The sequence below is a fragment of the Oncorhynchus tshawytscha genome, linkage group LG07 (assembly GCF_018296145.1).
Source record: "Oncorhynchus tshawytscha isolate Ot180627B linkage group LG07, Otsh_v2.0, whole genome shotgun sequence".
NCBI classification, from domain to species: Eukaryota; Metazoa; Chordata; class Actinopteri; order Salmoniformes; family Salmonidae; genus Oncorhynchus; species Oncorhynchus tshawytscha.
This window is the reverse complement of record NC_056435.1, coordinates 43,738,361-43,761,852: the sequence shown is the minus strand read 5'-3', so window position 1 is coordinate 43,761,852 and position 23,492 is coordinate 43,738,361. Positions and strand designations below refer to the sequence as shown.

General features: G+C 41.9%; 1 protein-coding gene across 4 annotated transcripts in view; it reads right to left on the bottom strand.

The window, feature by feature from the left end:
- The window catches only part of LOC112254585 (AMP deaminase 2-like), a 59,735-nt gene extending 38,705 nt beyond the window's left edge, over positions 1–21,030 (bottom strand). For 2 of the 4 annotated variants that reach the window (XM_042324457.1, XM_042324459.1), the window contains exon 1: positions 5,059–5,307. In XM_042324457.1, the coding sequence (XP_042180391.1) occupies positions 5,059–5,284 (226 nt within the window). In that variant the 5' untranslated portion in view covers positions 5,285–5,307. Of the gene's footprint in view, positions 1–5,058; positions 5,308–19,817; positions 19,956–20,439 lie in introns of those variants that run through there. The other 2 variants (XM_042324460.1, XM_042324462.1) reach the window with 2 other exon arrangements.
- Positions 21,031–23,492: the final 2,462 nt, after the last annotated feature.

Sequence of the window (23,492 nt, the reverse complement as noted above, 5' to 3'; positions counted from 1 at the left end):
TGAAATCCTTGATAATGTATGTGATATCAGAGTTATACCTTCTGGATGACCTAAATATTGACTGGCTTCATCAAGCTGTCCACTCAATAAAAAGCTTCAAACTGTTATCAGTGCCTGCAAACTGGTTCAGGTTATCAGTCAACCTACCTGGGTATTTACAAACAGAACAGGATCCAAATCATCCACTTGTATTAACCATATCCATACGAATGCTGCAGAAATCTAATCCAAAACAATATCCACACCCACATCTAAGAAAACCAAAGTCCCAAAGACTGGTCCTAAAATAGTGTATAAGCAATCATACAAGAGGTTTTGCAATGATATGTATGTTAAAGATGTGAAAAATATTTGTTGGTCCGATGTGTGTAATGAGGAACATCCTGCCGCTGCATTTATGAAATTGCTTCTTCCGGATACTGACAGGCAGTTCCCATAAAGAAACTGAATGTTAAAACGACCAAATCCCCATAGATAGATGATGAATGACAACCTGGATGGTAAATTACTGAGGTTGGTAGAGGAATACATGTCGACTTCTATTAGCCACATCTTCAATCTACGCCTAAAAGACAGTGTGCCCTCAGGCCTAGAGGGAAGCAAAGGTAATTCCGCTGCCCAAAAATAGCAGAGCACCCTTTAATGGTGCTATGGATTAACATCCTCTTCTTTAATGGAAGCTTCTCTAATACAAATTTGGTTGAGTGTGATGTACCGCAGGGCAGCCAGCTTGGACCATTATTGTTTTCTGTGTTTACTAATAACCTTCCAATGACCTTGAATAAAGCCTGTGTGTCCATGTACGCTGACGACTCAACAGTATACACGCTGGCTCCTTACAGTAAAATAAATAACTGACACCCTTAATATTGCACTCCAGTGATTTTTAGAATGGGTAACTAGCAATAGGCTGGTGCTAAATATCTCAAAAAGAAAAGCATAATTTTCAATAATGTGCCTATTGAGCAAGTTGAAGAGACTAAATTGCTGGGTGTCACCCTAGATAGCCTGCTATCATGGTCAAAACATATAGACTCACTCAATGGTTACTAAAATGGGAAGAGGTCTGTCATGATAAGGCGCTGCTGTACTTTCTTGATATCTCAGTCAACCAGACAGGTCCTACAGGTCCTAGTTGTGTTGCACCTGGAACACTGTCCAGTTGTGTGGTCAAGTCAGGTGCAGCAAAGGAGGACATAAGCAAATTGCAGTTGGTCCAAAACAGAGCAGCTCGTATTGAGCTTTGATGTACACAAAGGAGCGAATGTCAATGACATGCATGTCAATCTCTCCTGGTTCAAAGTTGAGGAGAGATTGAGAGCATCACTGTTGGTCTTTGTGCAAGGTGTTGAAGGTACCGAACTGACTGTTCAAGCAGTTGGCACACAGTTCAGACACTCATCTGTATCACACAAGACATGCAACCAGAGGTCTCTTCACAGTCCCCAGGTCCAGAACAGAGGATGGGAAACACACAGTATTACATGGAACTGTCTGCCACCCCAGGTAACTCAGCTAGCAATAAAATCATGTAAAAATAAAAGAACACCTTACAGCATGACTGGTACAGCGAAGAGACACAGACATTTTTATACATTTTGTATTGTATTTTGCATTGTATTATGTATGTGATACGTGATACGACTGTGCTATTTGGTTGTCTCGCCTGGCTATCATAATATGAATGCACTAGCTGTGGGTCGCTCTGGATAGGAACTTCTGCTGAATGGCTAAATTGTAATGTAAATGTTGTGCTATGTATGTATATTTATATTATGTATTTATTTGTTGTGTTGTTTCCTGTTTGGAGCCCAGTAAGTGTAGCCACTGCCTCGGCAGCAGCTAATTGGGGATCCTAACAAAATACTGACTAAAGGGCCCCTCGGCCTCCAGCTAGAAATACAAGGTTTGCAGAAGTCCATGAAAAAGGAACCACTCTCAATGGTCTCTTCCTCTCCCAATGTGACTGGACATATTTGTATTTTGAGTGAACGCATCGCAGTAGAGTCAAACCAACCCCTGTGTGACATAGCATCGCTTGTATAAACAGCCAGAGGGGCCATTGTCATGGTGAGGGCTGTGATGATAGGAGATAAAGGGCCCCTATCACTGTGCCCTGTCCAAGCTCACTGGGGGAGATATGGAGGGGCTGGAAGACGTGCTGTCCTACTCCCAGCCAGGCTGTCCTCTGATAAACCATCCTGGCCACACAGAGAGAGGTGTAGGGAGATCAGGGGCCCCCAGCCCGGAAGGCACCATCTTTTTATCTTAATAGCCGCACCATGCCGACTCCGCTACAATATTTGAAGGATCATACAAAACTTTTTGGGAAACTTAAAGCAAATAATGTTGATAAAGAATCTGCTTAGCTACTTCAGGCTCTCGTGATTGATTCAGTCTATTATTTTGGAAAGTTGCTCTAGATCACCAAGTGCTAACAGTCAGTATCTGGATAATGTGTGTAGAATCCTTGATAATGTATGTGATATCAACAGAGAGGTATACTTTCTGGGTGACCTAAATATTGACTGGCTTCATTCATCAAGCTGTCCGCTCAGTAAAAAGTATTAACCATATCCATACGAATGCTGCAGAAATCTGTTCTAAAACAGTATCCACACCCACTAGATAGACATATCTAAGAAAACCAAAGTTCCAAAGACTGGTCCTAAAATAGTGTATAAGTGATCATACAAGAGGTTTTGCAATGATACGTATGTCAAAGATGTGAAAAATATTTGTTGGTCCGATGTGTGTAATGAGGAACATCCTGCCGCTGCATTTATGAAATTGCTTCTTCCGGATACTGACAGGCAGCGCCCATAAAGAAACTGAATGTTAAAACGACCAAATCCCCATAGATAGATGATGAATGACAACCTGGATGGTAAATTACTGAGGTTGGTAGAGGAATACATGTCGACTTCTATTAGCCACATCTTCAATCTAAGCCTAAAAGACAGTGTGCCCTCAGGCCTAGAGGGAAGCAAAGGTAATTCCGCTGCCCAAAAATAGCAGAGCACCCTTTAATGGTTTAAACAGCAAACCAATCAGCCTGTTACCGGTGCTTAGCAAACTTCTGAAAAAAATTGTATTCGACAAAATGCAATGTTATTATATAGAATGACTGATGAAGATTGTGGGAGCTGTTTTGTTGGACTCCAGTGCTAGCTTTGATCATAACATATTGATGAAAATACTTAGGTGTTACGGATTAACATCCTCTGCCTTACAATGGATGGACAGTTACCTATCCAATAGAACACAGAGGGTTTTCTTTAATACAAATTTGGTTGAGTGTGATGTACCGCAGGGCAGCCAGCTTGGACCATTATTGTTTTCTGTGTTTACTAATAACCTTCCAATGACCTTGAATAAAGCCTGTGTGTCCATGTACGCTGACGACTCAACAGTATACACGCCGGCTCCTTACAGTAAAATAAATAACTGACACCGTTAACATTGCACTCCAGTGATTTTTAGAATGGGTAACTAGCAATAGGCTGGTGCTAAATATCACAAAAAGAAAAGCATCATTTTCAATAATGTGCCTATTGAGCAAGTTGAAGAGACTAAATTGCTGGGTGTCACCCTAGATAGCCCGCTATCATGGTCAAAACATATAGACTCAATGGTTACTAAAATGGGAAGAGGTCTGTCCATGATAAGGCGTTGCTGTAATTTCTTGATATCTCAGTCAACCAGACAGGTCCTACAGGTCCTAGTTTTCTTGCACCTGGAACATTGTCCAGTTGTGTGGTCAAGTCAGCTGCAGCAAAGGAGGACATAAGCAAATTGCAGTTGGTCCAAAACAGAGCAGCTCGTATTGAGCTTTGATGTACACAAGGAGCGAATTTCAATGACATGCATGTCAATCTCTCCTGGTTCAAAGTTGAGGAGAGATTGAGTGCATCACTGTTGGTCTTTGTGCAAGGTGTTGAAGGTACCGAACTGACTGTTCAAGCAGTTGGCACACAGTTCGGACACTCATCGGTAACACACAAGACATGCAACCAGAGGTCTCTTCACAGTCCCCAGGTCCAGAACAGAGGATGGGAATACAACATTTTGTATTGTATTTTGCATTGTATTATGTATGTGATACGTGATTGGGATATGACTGTGCTATTTGGTTGTCTCGCCTATTCTCGCCTGAATGCACTAGCTGTGGGTCGCTCTGGATAGGAACTTCTGCTGAATGGCTAAATTGAAATGTAAATGTAGTGCTATGTATGTATATTTATATTAGGTATTTGTTGTGTTATTTCCTGTTTGGACTCCATGGTGAGGGCTGTGATGATAGGAGATAAAGGGCCCCTATGACTGTGCCCTGTCCAAGCTCACTGGAGGAGATATGGAGGGGATGGAAGAGTTGTGTCATGCACATGGACACTATGAGTACATTCTTGAATTTTAAAAAAAAGGACTGTGTGCAAGTAGGGCCTTTAGGTTTAAACACTGCTTTGAACTTCTCTCCTTCATAGCCTCTCCTACACTAGAGTCAAGCATCATCAGCAGGCCAACCAAGTCACTACACTGAGTTGCTACAGTGGGTATTACTGGGAGATTCAGTACCTTAATGCTAAAGCAATGATAAAAACATCACACTTTTAATCAATCTGTCTGGCGATTCCATCTGCTGCTGTTGGTGAATAACAACCTTGATTAGGCTATTAGAAACAATCAGGCAAGCCACATTCCATGATTACCCATGCATTTACCAAGCATGTATTTTTTCAAATAAATACAGAAGGAAAACCCCTTTTTACAGTACTTTGCACTACATCCTCTTCACAGTCAGTGTAATATAGTACAAGTCAAAGTGCTTGCAAAACTCTCATTAGAACATAGGCCTAAGAACAAACTCATCCCCAAAAAATGGAGTATCAGAGAAAGAACATTAAGATATCCACTTCTGTTTCCTTTAACATTGAGTGTCTTCACACTACTACACTAGCAAATGTGTCAATTCGATTCCAGATGTGCCCCCCCCCTTTAACCCCTGCATTCCTTTACTCCGCTCTCTGGGAACCCCTAAACCCACACCTCTCCACTCACCAGGGCTGGTGGTACTCTGCAGACTCCCTCTCTTGTGCAGTGGGGATTTGGGCTTGGGCTTCCCTTGGCCCTCGTTGGATGAGGAGGATGACATCTTGCTGCCTGTGCTCCTGTGACAGTCGGAGCAGAGTGAGACAGAGCTGCAGAACAGCCGGCAGGGAGGAGCAGCTGTGACACTAGCACTAACACTAGGGGGACTTTTATGCAGCTGGATGGCAGGGCCCATCCCGGGCCTGTGGAAGTCCCTCTGCAGGGCTGGTTCCTCCCCCTGCCTAGCCCCAACCCCAGCAGCAGGTCAGCAGTCAGGCAGCACAGGGGCGGGACACAACGCAGCCCAAGGTTTCCCCCTGCCCCACTGGGCCCCATCCTACTCGGTTGCCCCAGCAACCATGGAACAAGCTGACGAGAGCCAATGCGGAGAAAGACAGCGGAGGAGGAGGGCATTGCAGTTTAGAGTCTTCAGTGCAGTCAGTGTGACAGGCAGTAGGCCCTGAGAGAGAGACAAGACTACACCACAGCAGACATGGTACAGCACAGCACAGCAGCACCAACAAGAGCACCAGAAAGTTTATCTCGTCTTCTAAAAAAAAAATGTATGACAAATATCATTGATCGGTTGTTAAATAATACCAAAAAAAAAATGGATGACACAGCTGGAAGCCAAATGAGAGAATTTAAGGTGGTGTGGGAGAATCCAACACAGAGTGCTTTATAAGCAGACTAGTAGGCTCACAGGCTCCTTTCCTGGAAGATCTCTCTGGGGAGAGAAGGCAGGCAGACCAGCCAGGGCAGAGGGGTGGATGAAATTCTGCATGCCTGATATTATGGATTATAAATACCCTGTGATGACGCAGAAAAAGCTAGATACCTTTCCTGGCAGGCTGGCCAACTCAGCACTCCATGACATGCTCCAAACTTCCTGCCATGTCAATACACTGTCATCTAGAGCCAAATCACCCTACTGCCCTGCAAGAAACTGAGCCATACAAGCAATGAGAGAAGTGTAAACTCATTCCAGTGCCAGAGAAAATAATTATGATAATTATTAATTGTTCTCATGTCATGTGGTATACAGAGAATGTTGACAGCATGTCAACATCCGAAAATCATGTCAACACTAAGCAATGTTATTAGCAACAAGACTGAAGTGTCACTATAGACACCCTGGTTTGAATCCAGGCTGTATCACAACCGGTCGTGGTTGGGAGTCCCATAGGGCGGCGCACAATTGGCCCAGCGTCTTTTGGCCCGGTGTAGGCCGTCATTGTAAATAAGAATTTGTTCTTAACTGACTTGCGTAGTTAAATAAAAATATGTTTTAACAAGACAGGAATTCACACAGATAAAATCAACAGTTTCTCTCTCTCTCAGTCCATACAAGAACATCCTTTACAAGGTAGGTTATCAAGACTAGAGGTCGACCGAATATGATTTTTCAATGCCGGTACAGATTATTGGAAGACCAAAAAAAATCCAATACCGATTAATTGGCTGAGTTTTATATCCAGCTGAAGTCGGAAGTTTACATACACTTAGGTTGCAGTCATTAAAACTTGTTTATCAACCACTCCACAAATTTCTTGTTAACCTCTCTGCGCACCGAACCCGGTAGCGGGATGAAATTCGACAACATACGGTGATCGCTACATAAATAGTCGTATTAAACATTCATGAAAATACAAGTGTCTCACATGTTTCGAAAGCCTAGAATCTTGCTAATCGAACTGCGATGTCAGATTTAAAAAAGAATTTACTGCGACAGAATACGATGCGATTATCTGAGGATAGAGCCTCATAAAAAAACAACTATTTCAACCAGCACAGGCGTAACAAAATCACACACTGCAATAAAATACATCGCTTACCTTTGACGATCTTCCTCTGTTTGCAATCCCAATGCTCATTGTTACACAATGGTCTTTCGTTTGATAAAATCCATTTTTATAGCCTAACACGACACATTTTGTGAACCGCTTGTGTCGTGAATTCCGTGAATTCCGAATTCCTTCCATTTTCGACGACACATTCGAGGTAAATACACACACAAAATGTAACTTTTACAGTCATGTTTGGTTTCATTGCAAACAACTGGTTTGTTTGTAACACAACCAAACCTGATGGGTCATTTTGCGGGACGTATTGACTGAAAGAAACCGATTTGAAGACAACAAGTAATGACATCATTGTGCACCAATGATTTGCCCGCTGTTTCGTTGATTGATGGTATTTTAACCCAATGACCACTGATCGTCTTGAAATCTAGCTGGGTAGATAGCCAATGAGCTGAGGTAAACAGCAATATGTAATGTTTATGTGTTGGAAGACCAACCCATCTAGTAAACTCCGGCGTAAAGAGGTTCATTCGCCATTGACGATTCATACCAGAAGGAGCCACGCATGTTGCGCACAGCATTGTTTTGGTAAAGCGCATATTCAGCTGTTTGATATATATATATATATATATATATATATATATAAAAAAATCAGTATGGCGACTAAGTCAGGGAAAGCTAGATCTAAGTCTAGATTTACAGACAATTACACACAATTTTAGAAGAAATTGATCGAGGACGATTAATTTAGCGATTCCCAAATGGAGGAATATTTTTTGAACGGAGAGGACATCGTTTTGGACTGGTAAGTTCTTCTCATGCTAATGCTGTTGTTTGAAATTAATAATATAAAATATTATTTGTGAAATGAAATAGCCTATTTGAGGCTGTTGAGGGGAGGGCAGGCCCACAACAATGGCCAAAGTGAAATGGAGACAGTAGATACAGCTGGTCTGTTGTAATATAATAAAGACAGTAGATCTAGCTGGTCTGTCATAATATTATGTTCCCTGTACTCTATATATATCTGTTTATTATACCTGTTGATACAGGGCTCATATGTGAAACTATTCTAACTGAACATTTTCTTTCACAGTGACACTGACTCCGAATGGGAGCCCCCAGTGCCAAGGTGTCCATCCCCCACTGAAGCTGGTTCATCCAGCTCCTGCCACAAGTGGTGTTCATTTGCCCAAATGTATTTCTGCAGGCATGGATGTGCTATGGCACCTGGCATCAGCAGCACAATATTGTGTAGAGGACCCAGGGTCTTCCAAATATTGAAAGTGTTATTTTGTAAATGTATATTTTTTTCATGTTTTTTCTCCATTTTTGGGGGGTGTGTGTTAGAATACCATTTTGGTATTTTGTATATAGTTATTCCATTTAAAATGTATAACTTCACCAATTTGGCCACTTGTGTACATTTGGGCTTGTGTGGGACACACTCATTTTGGAAGTTATCATTCTGAAACGTTGCACAAGTACTGTTGCCCTCTTATGTTTTTCACTGAAATTGTCCCCATCGTCCTATCTGAATGTTTGTTTTATCTTGTTCATTTTAAAGATGATACTACAATAAAAAGAAATAAACGTATGTTTTTTCATTGTATTATCTAAACCAGATCTATTGGTGTTACATTCTCCTACATTCAATTCACATTTACACAAACTTCAGAGTGTTTTCTTGCAAATGGTACCAAGAATATGCATATCCTTGGTTCTGTGCCTGAGCTACAGGCAGTTAGATTTGGGTATGTCTTCAGGCGGAAATTGAAAAAAGTAGGGGGGTAGCTCTAAGAGGTTTTAACAAACTATAGCATTGGCAAGTCGGTGAGGACATCTACTTTGTGCATGACAAGTAATTTTTCAACAATTGTTTACAGACAGATTATTCCATTTATAATTCACTGTATCACAATTCCAGTGGGTTAGACGTTTACATACACTAAGTTGGCTTTAAACAGCTTGAAAAATTCCAGAAAATGTCATGGCTTTAGAAGCTTCTGATAGGCGAATTGACATAATTTGAGTCAACTGGAACTGTACCTGTGGATGTATTTCAAGGCCTACCTTCAAACTCAGTTCCTCTTTGCTTGACATCATGGGAAAATCTAAAGAAATCAGCCAAGACCTCAGAAAACAAATTGTAGACCTCCACAAGTCTGGTTCATCCTTGGGAGCAATTTCCAAACGCCTGAAGGTACCACATTCATCTGTACAAACAATAGTACGCAAGTATAAACACCATGGGACCACGCAGACGTCATACCGCTCAGGAAGGAGACACATTCTGTCTCCTACAGATGAACGTACTTTGGTTCGAGAAGTGCAAATCAATCCCAGAACAGCAGCAAAGGACCTTGTGAAGATGCTGGAGGAAACAAGTACAAAAGTATCTATATCCACAGTAAAACAAGACCTATATCGACATAACTTGAATGGCCGCTCAGCAAGGAAGAAGCCACTGTTCCAAAACCACCATAAAAAAGCCAGACTACGGTTTGCAACTGCACATGGGGACAAAGGTCGTACTTTTTGGAGAAATGTCCTCTGGTCTGATGAAACAAAAATAGAACTGTTTGGCTATAATGACCATCGTTATGTTTGGAGGAAAAAGGGGGAGGCTTGCAAGCCAAAGAACACCATCCCAACCGTGAAGCACAGGGGTGGCAGCATCCAGTTGTGGGGGTGCTTTGCTGCAGGAGGGACTGGTGCACTTCACAAAATAGATGGCATCATGAGGTAGGAAAATTAGGTGGATATATTGAAGCAACATCAAGACATCAGTCAGGAAGTTCAAGCTTGGTCGCAAATGGGTCTTCCAAATGGACAATGACCCCAAGCATACTTCCAAAGTTGTGGAAAAATGGCTTAAGGGCAATAAAGTCAAGGTATTGGAGTGGCGATCACAAAGCTCTGACCTCAATCCTATAGAAGATTTCTGAGCAGAACTGAAAAACCGTGTGCGAGCAAGGAGGCCTACAAACCTGAATCAGTTACACCAGCTCTGTCAGGAGGAATGGGCCAAAATTCACCCAACTTATTGTGGGAAGCTTGTGGAAGGCTACCCGAAATGTTTGACCCAATTTAAAGGCAATGCTACCAAATACCAATTGAGTGTATGTAAACGTCTGACCCACTGGGAATGTGATGAAAGAAATAAAAGCTGAAATAAATCACAATCTACTATTATTTCACATTTTCTAAATAAAGAGGGGATCCTAACTGACCTAAGACAGGGAATTTGTACTAGGATTAAATGTCAGGAATTGTGAAAAACTGAGTTTAAATGCATTTGGCTAAGGTATGTATACTTCCGACTTCAAATGTATATATTTGTAATAAATGACAATTAAAACAATATTGAATGAACACTTATTTTAACTTAATAAAATCAATTGACCCAAATAAATAATGAAACATGATCAATTTGGTTTAAATAATGCAAAAACAGTGTTGGAGGAGAAAGTAAAAATGCAATATGTGCCATGTAAAAAAGCTAATGTTTAACTTCCTTCCTCAGAACATGAGAACATATGAAAGCCGGTGGTTCAATATTCCTGGTTCTTCAATATTCCCAGTTAAGAAGTTAAGAAGTCTTAGGTTGTAGTAATTATAGGACTATTTCTCTCTATACCACTTGTATTTCATATACCTTTGACTATTGGATGTTCTTACAGGCACTTTGCATCCCAGCATTACTAAGAGCTGCTGTTTGAATGAACGCTTACAAGGCTGCTGATGCCTACCACCGCTCAGTCAGACTGCTCGATCAAATATCAAATCATAGACTTAATAATAACATAATAACACACAGAAATACGAGCCTTAGGTCATTAATATGGTCAAATCCGGAAACTATCATTTCGAAAACAAAACGTTTATTCTTTCAGTGAAATACGGAACCGTTCCGTATTTTATTGAACGGGTTGCAACTAGAGGTCGACCGATTAATCGGAATGGCAGACTAATTAGGGCCGATTTCAAGTTTTTATAACAATCGGTAATCAGCATTTTTGGACACTGATCATGGCCGATTACATTGCACTCCACGAGGAGACTGCGTGGCAGGCTGACTACCTGTTATGCCAATGCAGCAAGGAGCCAAGGTAAGGTGCAAGCTAGCATTAAACGTTATCTTAGAAAAAAACAATCAAACATCAATGCCTTTCTTAAAATCAATATCAATATATCAATATCAATATCAAAATCAACTAGGGAAATTGTGTCACTTCTCTTGCGTTCATTGCACGCAGAGTCAGGGTATATGCAACAGTTTGGGCCGCCTGGCTCGTTGCGAACTAATTTGCCAGAATGTTACATAATTATGACATAACACTGAAGGTTGTGCAATGTAACATGAATATTTAGACTTATGGATGCCACCCGTTAGATAAAATACGGAACGGTTCCATATTTCACTGAAAGAATAAATGTTTTGTTTTCGAAATGATAGTTTCCGGATTTGAGCATATTAATGACCTAAGGCTCGTATTTCTGTGTGTTATTATGTTATAATTAAGTCTATGGTTTGATATTTGATAGAGCAGTCTAAGCGGTGGTAGGCAGCAGCAGGCTCGTAAGCATTAATTCAAACAGCACATTTGTGCGTTTGCCAGCAGCTCTTCGCTGTGCTTCAAGCATTGAGCTGTTTATGACTTCAAGCCTATCAACTCCCGAGATTAGGCTGGTGTAACTGATGTGAAATGGCTAGCTAGCTGGGTGCGTGCTAATAGCGTTTCAATCGGTGACGGCACTCGCTCTGAGACCTTGAAGCAGTTGTTCCCCTTGCTCTGCAAGGGCCATGGCTTTTGTGGAGCGATGGGTAACGATGCTTCGAGGGTGGCTGTTATCGATGTGTTCCTGGTTTGAGCCCAAGTAGGGGCGAGGAGAGGGACAGAAGCTATACTGTTACACTGGCAATACTAAAGTGCCTATAAGAACATCCAATAGCAAAAGGTATATGAAATACAAATGGTAGAGAGAGAAATAGTCTTATAATTCCTATAATAACTACAACCTAAAACTTCTTACCTGGGAATATTGAAGACTCATGTTAAAAGGAACCACCAGCTTTCATATGTTCTCATGTTCTGAGCAAGGAACTTAAACATTAGCTTTTTTACATGGCACATATTGCACTTTTGCTTTCTTCTCCAACACTTTGTTTTTGCATTATTTAAACCAAATTGAACAAGTTTCATTTTTTATTTGAGGCTAAATTGATTTTATTGATATATTATATTAAAATAAAAGTGTTCATTCGGTATTATTGTAATTGTCATTATTACAACCAAAAAAATTAAATAAACATTTTTTGATATAATTTTTTTATATAATATTATATATTTTTTAATATTATATAAAACAAAGTGTATATATATTTAAATTGTCCGATTAATCGGTATCGGATTTTTTTGGTCCTCCAATAAATCGGTATCTGTCATGACTTCCGCCGAAGTCGGTCCCTCTCCTTGTTCGGGTGGCGGGCGGCGTTCATCGTCACCGGCCTTCTAGCCATCGCCGATCCCCTTTTCATTTTCCATTTGTTTTGTCTTTGTTTTACACACCTGTTTCAATTCCCCAATTACATGTTCATTATTTAACCCTCTGTTTTCCCCATGGTTTTTGTGCGTGATTGTTTTATGTATGTTCAGTCCGTTATTGCGGGCTCGGTATTATGACATGTTATTGGAATATTTGAGTAAAGTTACTTGTGTTATCTCTGCTGTCCGGCGCCTGACTCCTCTGCACCAGCTATACCCAGACCATTACAGAACCACGCACCTCAAAAATGGAGTCAGCAGGAGCAGACAACCCCCCTTTGGCGGTCGAGGAGCGCGTCCAGCAGCATGCGACCATGTTGCAACATCTCGGCACCGCCATGGATCGCGTGCTGCAGACGATGGACCGATGGGAGAGAGGAGGAGTTCTTCCAGCGCCTCCACCGGCACCACTACAACAAGCACCACTGTTCACCCGGTCCCAGTGGGATTCGGCTCGCGCTCCCGAGGGAGTATGATGGGACGGCTGCCAGGGGTTCCTGCTCCAGCTGGAACACTACCTGGCGACCGTCCACCCGGCTCCTTCGGGGACGTGAGATCGTGTCTCTCAGGGAAAGCCCTGGAGTGGGCCAATGCCGTATGGGGGGAAGCAGAGTTCATCCGCCGCTTTCGGGCAGTTTTCGACCACCCGTCTGAGGGTAGATCGGCGGGTGAACGTCTGTTCCACCTGACGCAGAGGATGAGGAGCGCACAGGAGTTCGCCTTGGACTCCTGGACCCTGGCCGCCAGCGCGGGATGGAACGACAGGGCCCTGATCGATCACTACCGGTGCAGTCTGCGCGAGGACATACATCGGGAGTTGGACTGTTCCCTGTACCATCTGTGGCCGCAGAGGGCACACTGCTGGTCGGTGCTGGGGAGGTTCCTCTGGGAGTCGAGGCAGCAGGCAGGGCACTCTCGTGTCACCCCAGGTGAGTCGGCACCAGACTCACTCAGAGCCCCCTGTTGCTCACATGTTTTTGTTTATAAATGTTTCTATACATTTTCATGAGTGTTCCCCGCATTCCCAGCATAAGGCAATCGTAGATTCAGGCGCAGCTGGGAATTTTATTGACAGAGCATTTTCCCATAAATTAAGATATGCCCTTCTCTTTGCACGCCCTAGATAGGTCGACCATTATGGTCAGGGCTCATTAGGGAGGCCACCGCTCCACTGGGCATGGAGGGCAGGAGGGTCACAAGGACAGAATTAGTATTTTCCTTATTGATTCTCCTGCATTTCCCGTGGTGCTGGGCCTACCCTGGTTGGCCTGTCATGACCCCACTATTTCGTGGCAACAGAGGGCTCTCAAGGGGTGGTCATGAAAGTGCTCGGGAGGTGTTTAGGGGTACCGCATTTCCACTTCAAGGGTGGAGATGGAGAGTGAGCGCATTTCAGCCGTGCGTAATTGGCCGACTCCCACCACGGTAAAGGAAGTGCAGCGGTTTCTAGGGTTTGCCAACTACTACCGGAGGTTTATCCAGGGCTTTGGTCAGGTAGCGGCTCCCATTACCTCACTACTGAAGGGGGGACCGGTGCGACTGCAGTGGTCGGCTGAGGCGGACAGGGCTTTTGGTCACCTGAGGGCTTTGCTCGGCTCCCGTGCTGGCTCATCCAGATTCCTCTTTGGCATTCATAGTGGAGGTGGCCGCGTCCGAGGCTGGGATAGGGGCCGTGCTCTCTAAGCGCTCGGGTACACCACCAAAGCTCCGCCCCTGTGCTTTCTTTTGAAGAAGCTCAGCCCGGTGGAGTGAAACTATGATGTGGGGGACCATTACAGTATCGGTGTTGAAAAATCATAATCGGTCGACCTCTAGTGGCAACCTTAAGTCTAAATATTACTGTTACATTGCACAACCTTCAATGTTATTTCATCATTATGTAAAATTCAGGCAAATTAATTATGGTCTTTGTTACGAAGAAATGGCCTTTCAACAGTTTGCAACGAGCCAGGCGGCCCAATCTGCTGCATATACCCTGACTCTGCTTGCACTGAACGCAAAGAAGTGACACAACTTCCCTAGTTAATATTGCCTGCTTACATGACTTTCTTTTAACTACATATGCAGGTTTTAAAAAATATACTTGTGTATTGATTTTAAGAAAGGCATTGATGTTTATTGTTACGTACATTACTCAAAGATTGTGCTTTTTTCTCAAATGCACTTTTGTTAAATCAAGTTGAAGTAGGGTGTGATTCGATGATAAATTAACAGGCACCGCATTGATTATATGCAACACAGAACAAGCTAGTTAACCTAGTAATATCATCAACCATGTGTAGTTAACTAGTGATTGTGAAGATTGATTGTTTTTTTATAAGATGAGTTTAACGCTACCTAGCAACTTACCTTGGTTCCTTGCAGCCACAAGGTCCTTTTGATGCTGCACTTGCGTAACAGGTGGTCAACCTGCCACGCAGTCTCCTCATGGATTACAATGCTGGGTGCTGACTTCCCCTCCTCTCCCTCCCTGAAGTGTAGCTACACGGCTAGAAACAGAGGCCTACATTTTTTCCCATGTAAAAAAATACGTCACCCAAAAGCCCCAAGTCTATGGCAGGCAATGAAGACAAATGATGCCAACACTATCTAACAGTCCTTAACCTGAGAATGTGGAGGATTGTTATTGGGAATTCCTCAGGTTCTTATTCCTTCCTCTGTGCTTTTCTTTCAAGCTCTGCTGGTCATGCTGGACAAGAACTGTTACTTGCTTTGCTCTCAGGAACAGGGCGCCATTGAAAATAGTGATTACTGGGGTAGTGGTAAGGATGGAGGTAGATCAACTGAAGTCGAAAATTCCCGGTGTGAAGCCCGCCATTTGGTGCGACTCAGACCCGGTGGCGAGCGTGGTGGAATAGAAGAGTCACCGTCTGTCCTTTTGAGTTTTGATGCTAAGTCTTTACCTGACAAAGTAATGCTAGGATATATCAGTTAACCCATACAAGGTTTTGTGCCAAACCCACTATGGTATTTCAGGTGCCAAGCTTATGGTCATGGTTGCAGCAGGTTGTAAGAGGGAGATTCCTAGATGTGAGAAGTATACACGAGACAAAGGAATGTGTAGTATCGGTGAAAGAAGCGGGATGTGTTAACTGTAGGGGTGCCCATGTTGCTGGGGATCAGAAGTCGTGTTGTCACAATACCAACATATTACTAACAATATGATACCAGGCCAAGTATCATGATACCGGGTAGTATCACAAGACCACTGGGGCGGAAAAATCCAGATTGGTCTAATGTCCTGTTCACCCCGTCCCTGACACTTGTCTCTGTTGTCTAAACATGCACATGTGCCAAACAAAAAAACCTGTCACTGATATTCACACTTCTACTCAATACAACACATATTGAATTTAACTGCACACTGTATAATAGAATACTGCATAGAATGGTTCATTTGCTCATATTTGCAAAGGCCTACCTGTGATTTTGCTGGAGGAATAAGAGTAAGGAATATTCATGCATAATGACCTGCATGTCAGTGTCAATATGGTGAAAGCACAGCATGGAACCTTTAGTCTTCAGTTACACACACACACACTCTCTCCATCACTCTCATAAACACACACCACTCCATCTCTCTCCCACCAACTATTGACACTGCTCCCAACTGTAAAAGGCACCAAACAGAATGTAAGGAGCACCAGAAAGAGATAGATTTTTTATAATTTAGGCTTACATTAGGCCTATATGAATCCTACCTTTGAAGCACATATCAGATCATTTTCCTTCCTTCCTGTACCAATCAAATTTGTCTAGACCTACAGTCAAGTTACCAGGTTGTTAGATAGCTAGGTAACTGAACAACGTTGTTATCAAAACAATAATTAGAGGCCTGGGATTAGTTTAAAAACGTCCGGCGACATGGTTTGTGAAATTATATCAAATGCATGCAAAATCGCACAGGGGAAAAAAAGGTAGCTCCAGTAATAGGAGTCATATTTTTTTTTATCGTTTGAGCTAGAGACAAGCTGTTTCCTTTATGTAAAGCTGCAAGCATGAATGTTGCAAAGCTGTTTTTCCACTCTGGCACAGCTGTGGGACAGCGAACTTGCAAAGCCTATCAGACTGGCCTGTGTATGGAGCAATTTCAGTGTAAACATTAATAGTATTTGAATTCCATAATTTCACATTTGTATTAGGATATTGAATTTGAATATCATTTTCTTATAACTTAATTAATTGAACTTGTATTTCATTATTTGAAAGTGAATTGAGTGAATATTGCATTCAGTTTTAATTCTAAAATTAAATATTTATATATTCAGTATGGTAGATATTCAATGTCTGTGTATCAAGTTTACAAACTATAACTTCAAGTGTATCAAAGTTACATATATTCAACTTATCATATTCAGTTTTCAAATTCAGTTCTCTAAATTCGTATTCAAAACCAGAGACAACATCCTGGTACTTTGCCAGCAAGGAAAGGTAGAATAGAACAGATAGAATCAAACAGTTACTGTGATAAAACAGGAGCTTCTGGTGGTTTCTGAAACCGATGTGGCATGTTTAATTTATTATCTTCCCATGAATTTGGCTCTAGCGTTTGAACCGTTTTGGTAAGACTCTGGAACATGGACGTGCCTTCTGTTTCTCTCTATGATCACAGGCCAACTTAGAAGGGAGTGTCACAAAAACCACAGTTTGGCCCCCATAAGAATATACAGTAAGTAGTTGAATAGCCCTGTTATAGCCCTTCTAAAGGATAGCATTTTCACTCCATATTTAATCTTGCTCTTGTGACTGACTGGGTTCGAACCAGGTCTCCTAAATTTTACAAGACCGTGTTAGCACACTTAGCTAAAGGCTATAGGGATAAGTTCAGGACATTCATTTAAATGACGACACGCTGCTGCTAGGCAGGTAGCCTAGCAGTTAAGATTGTTGGGCCAGTAACCGAAAAGTTTCTGGTTCGAATCCCCGAGCGTATTAGGTGAAAAATCTGTTGAAGAGCCCTTGAACAATGCACTTAACCCTGATTACTCCTGTATGTCGTTATGGATAAGAGTGTCTGCTAAATTACAAAAATGTAAATGCTTAACAAGTACAGCTTCCCGCTGATTCAGCTCATACCAAAACTTGAATTCGGGACATCTGCCTCACAAACACACATGACCACCCACCTGAAGTGTTTCAACCCACCATGCTATTGAAAAAGGCCTTCTTCGATTGCGCAAGGGGAGACACTGAGTGAGTTTCACAGATCCCCATTAGCTACATTCATCCCCTAAACTCACTCCCCAGTGACCCCAGTGGTTGAACAAGTGCAACTGTAGATCCAGGTCCAGTGGCTCCACTGTAAAGGCTTCACGCTGCCTGCTTGGCTAGTACTGCTTCCCCCTGATTCAGCTCATATGGAGACTCGAACTCAGGACCTCTAACCGCCCTCCAGAAGCATTCCAACACATTGTGCTATTAAAAAAGGCATTATTTAATTGCGCAAGGGGTGACACATCAGGCTGATGAGTGAGGTTCACTGATGTCCATCTGCTACACTAATAACTAAGATCCAACAAGGTTACTCATCAAAAGAGCATAGTTTGGGGATCCATGCTTATGTGATGAAAACCTTGCCTGAGACCTGAAGACATGTTAGCTTGACATGTTTTAGTTTGTGTTAGACTCAAGTCTCCAGCAAGGATAGTCATTATAAAGGTTAACATGTGACTTACTAGGTCAAAACTGTTGAGCTAAAGCCTAGGCATTGGTCCTGTGACTTGGATGGTTCTCAAAGGTGGGTGAAGTGTAACACAGGTGGTTCGGTGATCACGCTTGTGTGATGAGTAACATGTCTGAGACCTGAAAAGTTGCATTGTTTGGTACACAGGAGACATGGGTTAGAACCCCATCGGTCAATCTAACACAAATCTGTAGGTCTCTGGCCAGGATGCTCATTACATAAGCATGGATCACCAAACCACCTCTGTTGCACTCTCATTAAATGGGGTGCACAGATCCTTCTGCTTCTATTTGCCTCAGAAAGTGTTGTTATGCAGTAGGACTGATATTCGAACCCAGTAGGGTATATTGGTGCCATGATCACTGAGTGTGAGGTCAAAGTGGGGTTAACTGTAACTGAGGTGGTTCGATGAACCACGCTCTTTTGACGAGTAACCTTGCTCGACTCATCCCTATGGGCTTTAGCTAAGTGGGCTAACAGTCTTGTGACATGCAGGAAACCTGGTTCGAACCCAGTCAGTCACAAGAGCAAGATTAAATAGGGAGCTGAAAAGCTATCCTTAGAAGGTTTATGACATTGCTATTCAACTGTATTCCTATGGAGGCCAAATTGTTTTTGTGACACTCCCTTCTAGTACGACCTGTGATCATCATAGAGTGGAACAGAAAGCACGTCCATGTTCCAGAGAGTCTTAGCTTTCAGGAATGGGGTCATAATCTTATAGCCTAAACGGTTAGAATGCTAAAGCCAAATTCATAAGAAGAAAATAAATTCAACATGCTACATTGGCTTCAGAAATCCCCAGAAGCTTCAGTTTACCACAGAAAGCTTTGATTCTCTGTTCTCCTCTACCTTTCATGGTTGGCAAAGATATTGTCTTTGGTTTTGAATTAAGAGAACTGAATTTTAAAACTTAATCTGAATGCATTTGAGAAGTTGATTATATGAAAATTCGATAAACTTTAAATTATAGTTTGTAAACTTGCCACAAAGACAATGAATACAAAATCTACCATTCTGAAACTGAATATATAAATATTGAATTTTAATATTCAAATTGAATTTGAAAACAGAATGCAATATTCACTCAATTTAGTTTCAAATCATGAAATACAAGTTCAATTTATGAATTCAATGATTCAATTTGTGTATTACAAATAAAAACATTACATTCAAATTCAATATCCTAATACAAATTCAGAATTATGGAATTCAAATACAATTTCTGTTGGCACTGAAATCGCTCCATACACCATGTGGTCTTGGTTATACCAGGGATGAAATTATATACAATGTAGGCTATGAACTTTGCTCGCTCTGTGTGCTGCTCCAATATATCAAATGGGGCAGCAGGTAGCCTAGTGGTTAGAGCGTTGTTGATCGAATCCCAAGCTAACAAGGTAAAAATGTGTCCTTCTGCCCCTGAACAAGGCAGTTAACCCACTGTTCCCAGGTAGGCCGTCATTGTAAAATAAGAATTTGTTCTTAACTTGCTTGCCTAGTTAAATGAAGTTTTTTTTTTTTTTTTTAATAAACAAATGTAAAAATGTAACAACAGAAGACTGATCAAGGTCTGCATCCCCCCCTCGTCACCATATTACAGTAGTACCGGTATACCGTGCAAGTGTCCTGTGCTGGAGAGGCAGGTTGAGGTTGCCAGGATCAGAGTTGTACAGAAGGTGTCTTATGCTATACCTGTGAAGAAAGTTGAGGATGGGCCAACGGTGAGCGATCCTAAGAGGCTCCAGGTGAGTAGTAGATTTTTTGCCAGTACAGATAGGTCTACGAATGAAATGTGCTTCAGTAACTGGAAACTCTGAAAAAAACGAGCTCCAGCTGGGAAAAATCTATTTGAATGGTCATCCAACTCGGGCCTCTCTTTCTAGAGCTCCGAGTTCCGGCCCCGAAAATCACTGACGTCACTCTTTTTTCAGAGTTCCCAGTTGTTTTAAACTCGCCATATTACTAGTGGGAAACTCATATCATCCCTGAGCTCCAACTTCTCCCACATGCTGACACGTCACCTAAGGAAATAGCCTCAACAGCATTTTCAGCAGTTACATTTAACAACAAATATTATTTTTAAAAAGTAATCTATTCATGTGGTTTTTGAACACTAATTTGTTTACAGGCATGAAAGCCGCACTTTTGGTTTATGGATGAAGCAGCTTAGCCATTAGACAATCGGCGTTTTTCAATGAGTTCAAAGTACGCATTCAATTTTAATTTAAAACGTCACAATTGATAATTACCACCTTCCCACTTTGTTAAGAATGCAGCATAGAATTCACTTTAGCTGCTCTGTCTGTGTACTTACCACCTGCCATGGTTGAGGACTGGCTCAGCTCGAAGAGCTGATGCAGAAAGTTGTAGCACTTGTCTTGTCCTCGCCCAGGAAACAACTGATAACCTTGCTGTAGCTGACAGTTTGTTTCTCTCAGACGTCCCGAATACAGCCTTATAACAGTTGTTTTCACTGGTAACTTCGCTAGCCAGCAAGCCGTTTTTTCAAAACAAAGATCTTTGGAAATATTCCAGAAATGTGAACTTATTGTCTAACTAAGTAGCTATATTGCTGCAATAGCTATTTGCTTGAGTAAATGCATTTCTCCACCGAATGTATAAATATATATATCTCGTTAGCTAAACAATTGGATCATTTCTAAATTGCTGTCTTCGTTTCGTGAGACTCATTGACATTACAGGCACTTATCTGACATTATCTGCACTTTGGCGGATGGGACTTTTGACCGAGAGGAAGATGCAAAGCGAGAGGGATAAGTGTTCTTCAGCAGGTGGCGCTCTTCGTTTATTTTGTTTTTTTTGCTCCCCATAGCGAGGAGTTTTTGTGGAGGAGGTCAACGAGAGTGTCGAATTTGGTTAACAGTAAATGTAATGGCTTATTTGCTCGAACATACGTTTCGCAGTATTTGGGTTGTTACGAGTGTACTGACGTAAGTAGGACACGTGACATCCCGGCAACTTTGAGAAAAAAACTATCGGAGTTGTGCCTAGTCGTCACTAGTTACCACAGCCACAAAGTCAAACACCCCGCATATTTCTACAATTTATTTTCTTAAAATTTGATTTTAAACCCTGACCACACTGCTAACCTTATGACTAACCTTAAATTAACACCATTGGTGTGTTAATTAATTAACCATTTTTGTTTTCGTGAACTTTTATGATATAGCCACGTTTGACTTTGTGGCTGTAGTAACTAGTGGAAAGCGTTGTGCCTGTTGTTCACACGCGTATCTGTCCTCGCATTGGCTAGAATGGTCCCACCTGATCTAGGCTCCTCCGGATTGCCTTCCAATTTTGAAGACATTTATTTTCATTGCAGAGCAGGCACTAGAGTATCTAGTCAATATAATCAAAACAAAGTTATTGGTAACATACACTTGTTTAGCAGATGTTACTGCGGGTGTAGCGAAATGCATGTGTTTCTAGCTCCGACAGTGCAGTATTATCTAACAAGTAATATCTAACAATTTCACAACATATACCCAATACACAGAAATCTAAGTAAAATAATGTAATTAAGAATATATAAATATATGGACGAGCAATGTCAGAGCGGCATAGACTAAGATACAATAGAATAGAATACAGTATATACCTATGAGATGAGTAATGCAAAATATGTAAACATTATTAAAGTGACTAGTGTTCCATTTATTGACATGGCCAGGGATTTCAAGTCTATGTATATAGGCAGCATCCTCTAATGTGCTAGTGATGGCTATTTAACAGTCTGATGGCATTGAGATAGAAGCTGTTTTTCAGTCTCTCGGTCCCAGCTTTGATGCACCTTTTCTGACCTCGCCTTCTGGATGATAGCGGGGTGAACAGGCAATGACTCGGGTGGTTGTTGTCGTCCTTGATGATCTTTTTGGCCTTCCTGTGACATCGGCTGCTGTAGGTGTCCTGGAGGGCAGGTAGTTTGCTCCGGGGGATGCATTGGTCAGACCGCACCACCCTCTGGAGAGCCTTAAGGTTGCTGGCTGTGCAGTTGCCGTAGCAGGCGGTGATACAGCCCAACAGGATGCTCTCAATTGTGCATCTGTAAAAGTGGGGGGGTTTTAGGTGCCAAGCCAAATTTCTTCAGCCTCCTGAGGTTGAAGAGGAGCTGTTGCGCCTTCATCATGTGTAAGTGCATGTGTAAATTCACAAACTTTTTTTGTTTTTTGGTGAAAGGAGTTGGATGAGATGAATCAACATATTCAAACGTCCAGAGCGTCCACCTCAGTTACCCTCAGATGAGCTAAAGTAGTTAATAATGAACAGTGTCTTAGGGGCAGTTGGATGTGCATTTATCCAATCACCCTCTTACTTCTTACTCAAAGGTCTGACCGGCTGACTTGTCACTCAGGTGAGCAGAGAGGGTGGAACTATTCTGAAAGAGAGGTGAACTAGTATCATTACCCTTGTTCCCTGCTACTGTACAACCAACACTGCACTACACCTCATAACCAGCACCTCTCTCACAGTTAGTGGCCATCTGCTGGCCTAAACTGTGGCCCAAGATTTAACAGGGTTCTCTGGATAATCTTATCAACAGATCAGCTGCACCAGGCCAATCCCAGGATGCAGCAGGAAGGACAGAGTCAAAGCTTGAAGGGTCAGAATTAGAAAGGGACTACGGAATTGGAGGATGCCCTAATTAGCCGCCTGTTTTACTCTCTGAAGCATTTGTGGGGGCCTAATTTCCCTGCAACCCACTTCTTGCCATGAGACCATGTGACATCAGATAAGATCTCTCTCTAAATTTCTCTCTTTTTTTGCAGGTTGGGCAATCTCATAGTATCTGAAGGTGGAAGGGCCAATATCTTGCTTTTTCTTCATGCAGCAAAGTTAGAGCCCACTACCTAGCTAACCACAACTAGTGCCACACCATTTGAGTTTGTCCACATCACGGTTATTGTAGTAAACTAAAAGTTAAACTAAAACGATTTAGTAAACTGAAATAAAACAATTAACAAATCCGTTTGAAAAACAAAACTATACTGAAACTAGTATATTTAATTCCAAAACTAACTAGTATAAAAACAATCATGAAGTATGTTCATTTATTTATTTATTTTTCACCAATTTTTTAAATAATTGGGCATAAAATCAAATGGGGTTTTCAATGGGGTTTTCAAGCTTTTTGCGGAATTTCAAGCTACTGAATCTATCGGGTAAGAGCTGCCAGGAGATGGCGAAGTTTCAAATACACCTAGCTTGGGCATCACTATCACTGGCTATCACTAGCTCACAGGAGGAGAAATTGGCTAAGGAGCTAACTTGATTCTTCTTACATGTACTAGTCTCGGCCCTATTAATTTTAAATAAATATTGTTGCACCAGTCTCAGAGCAATTCCTTT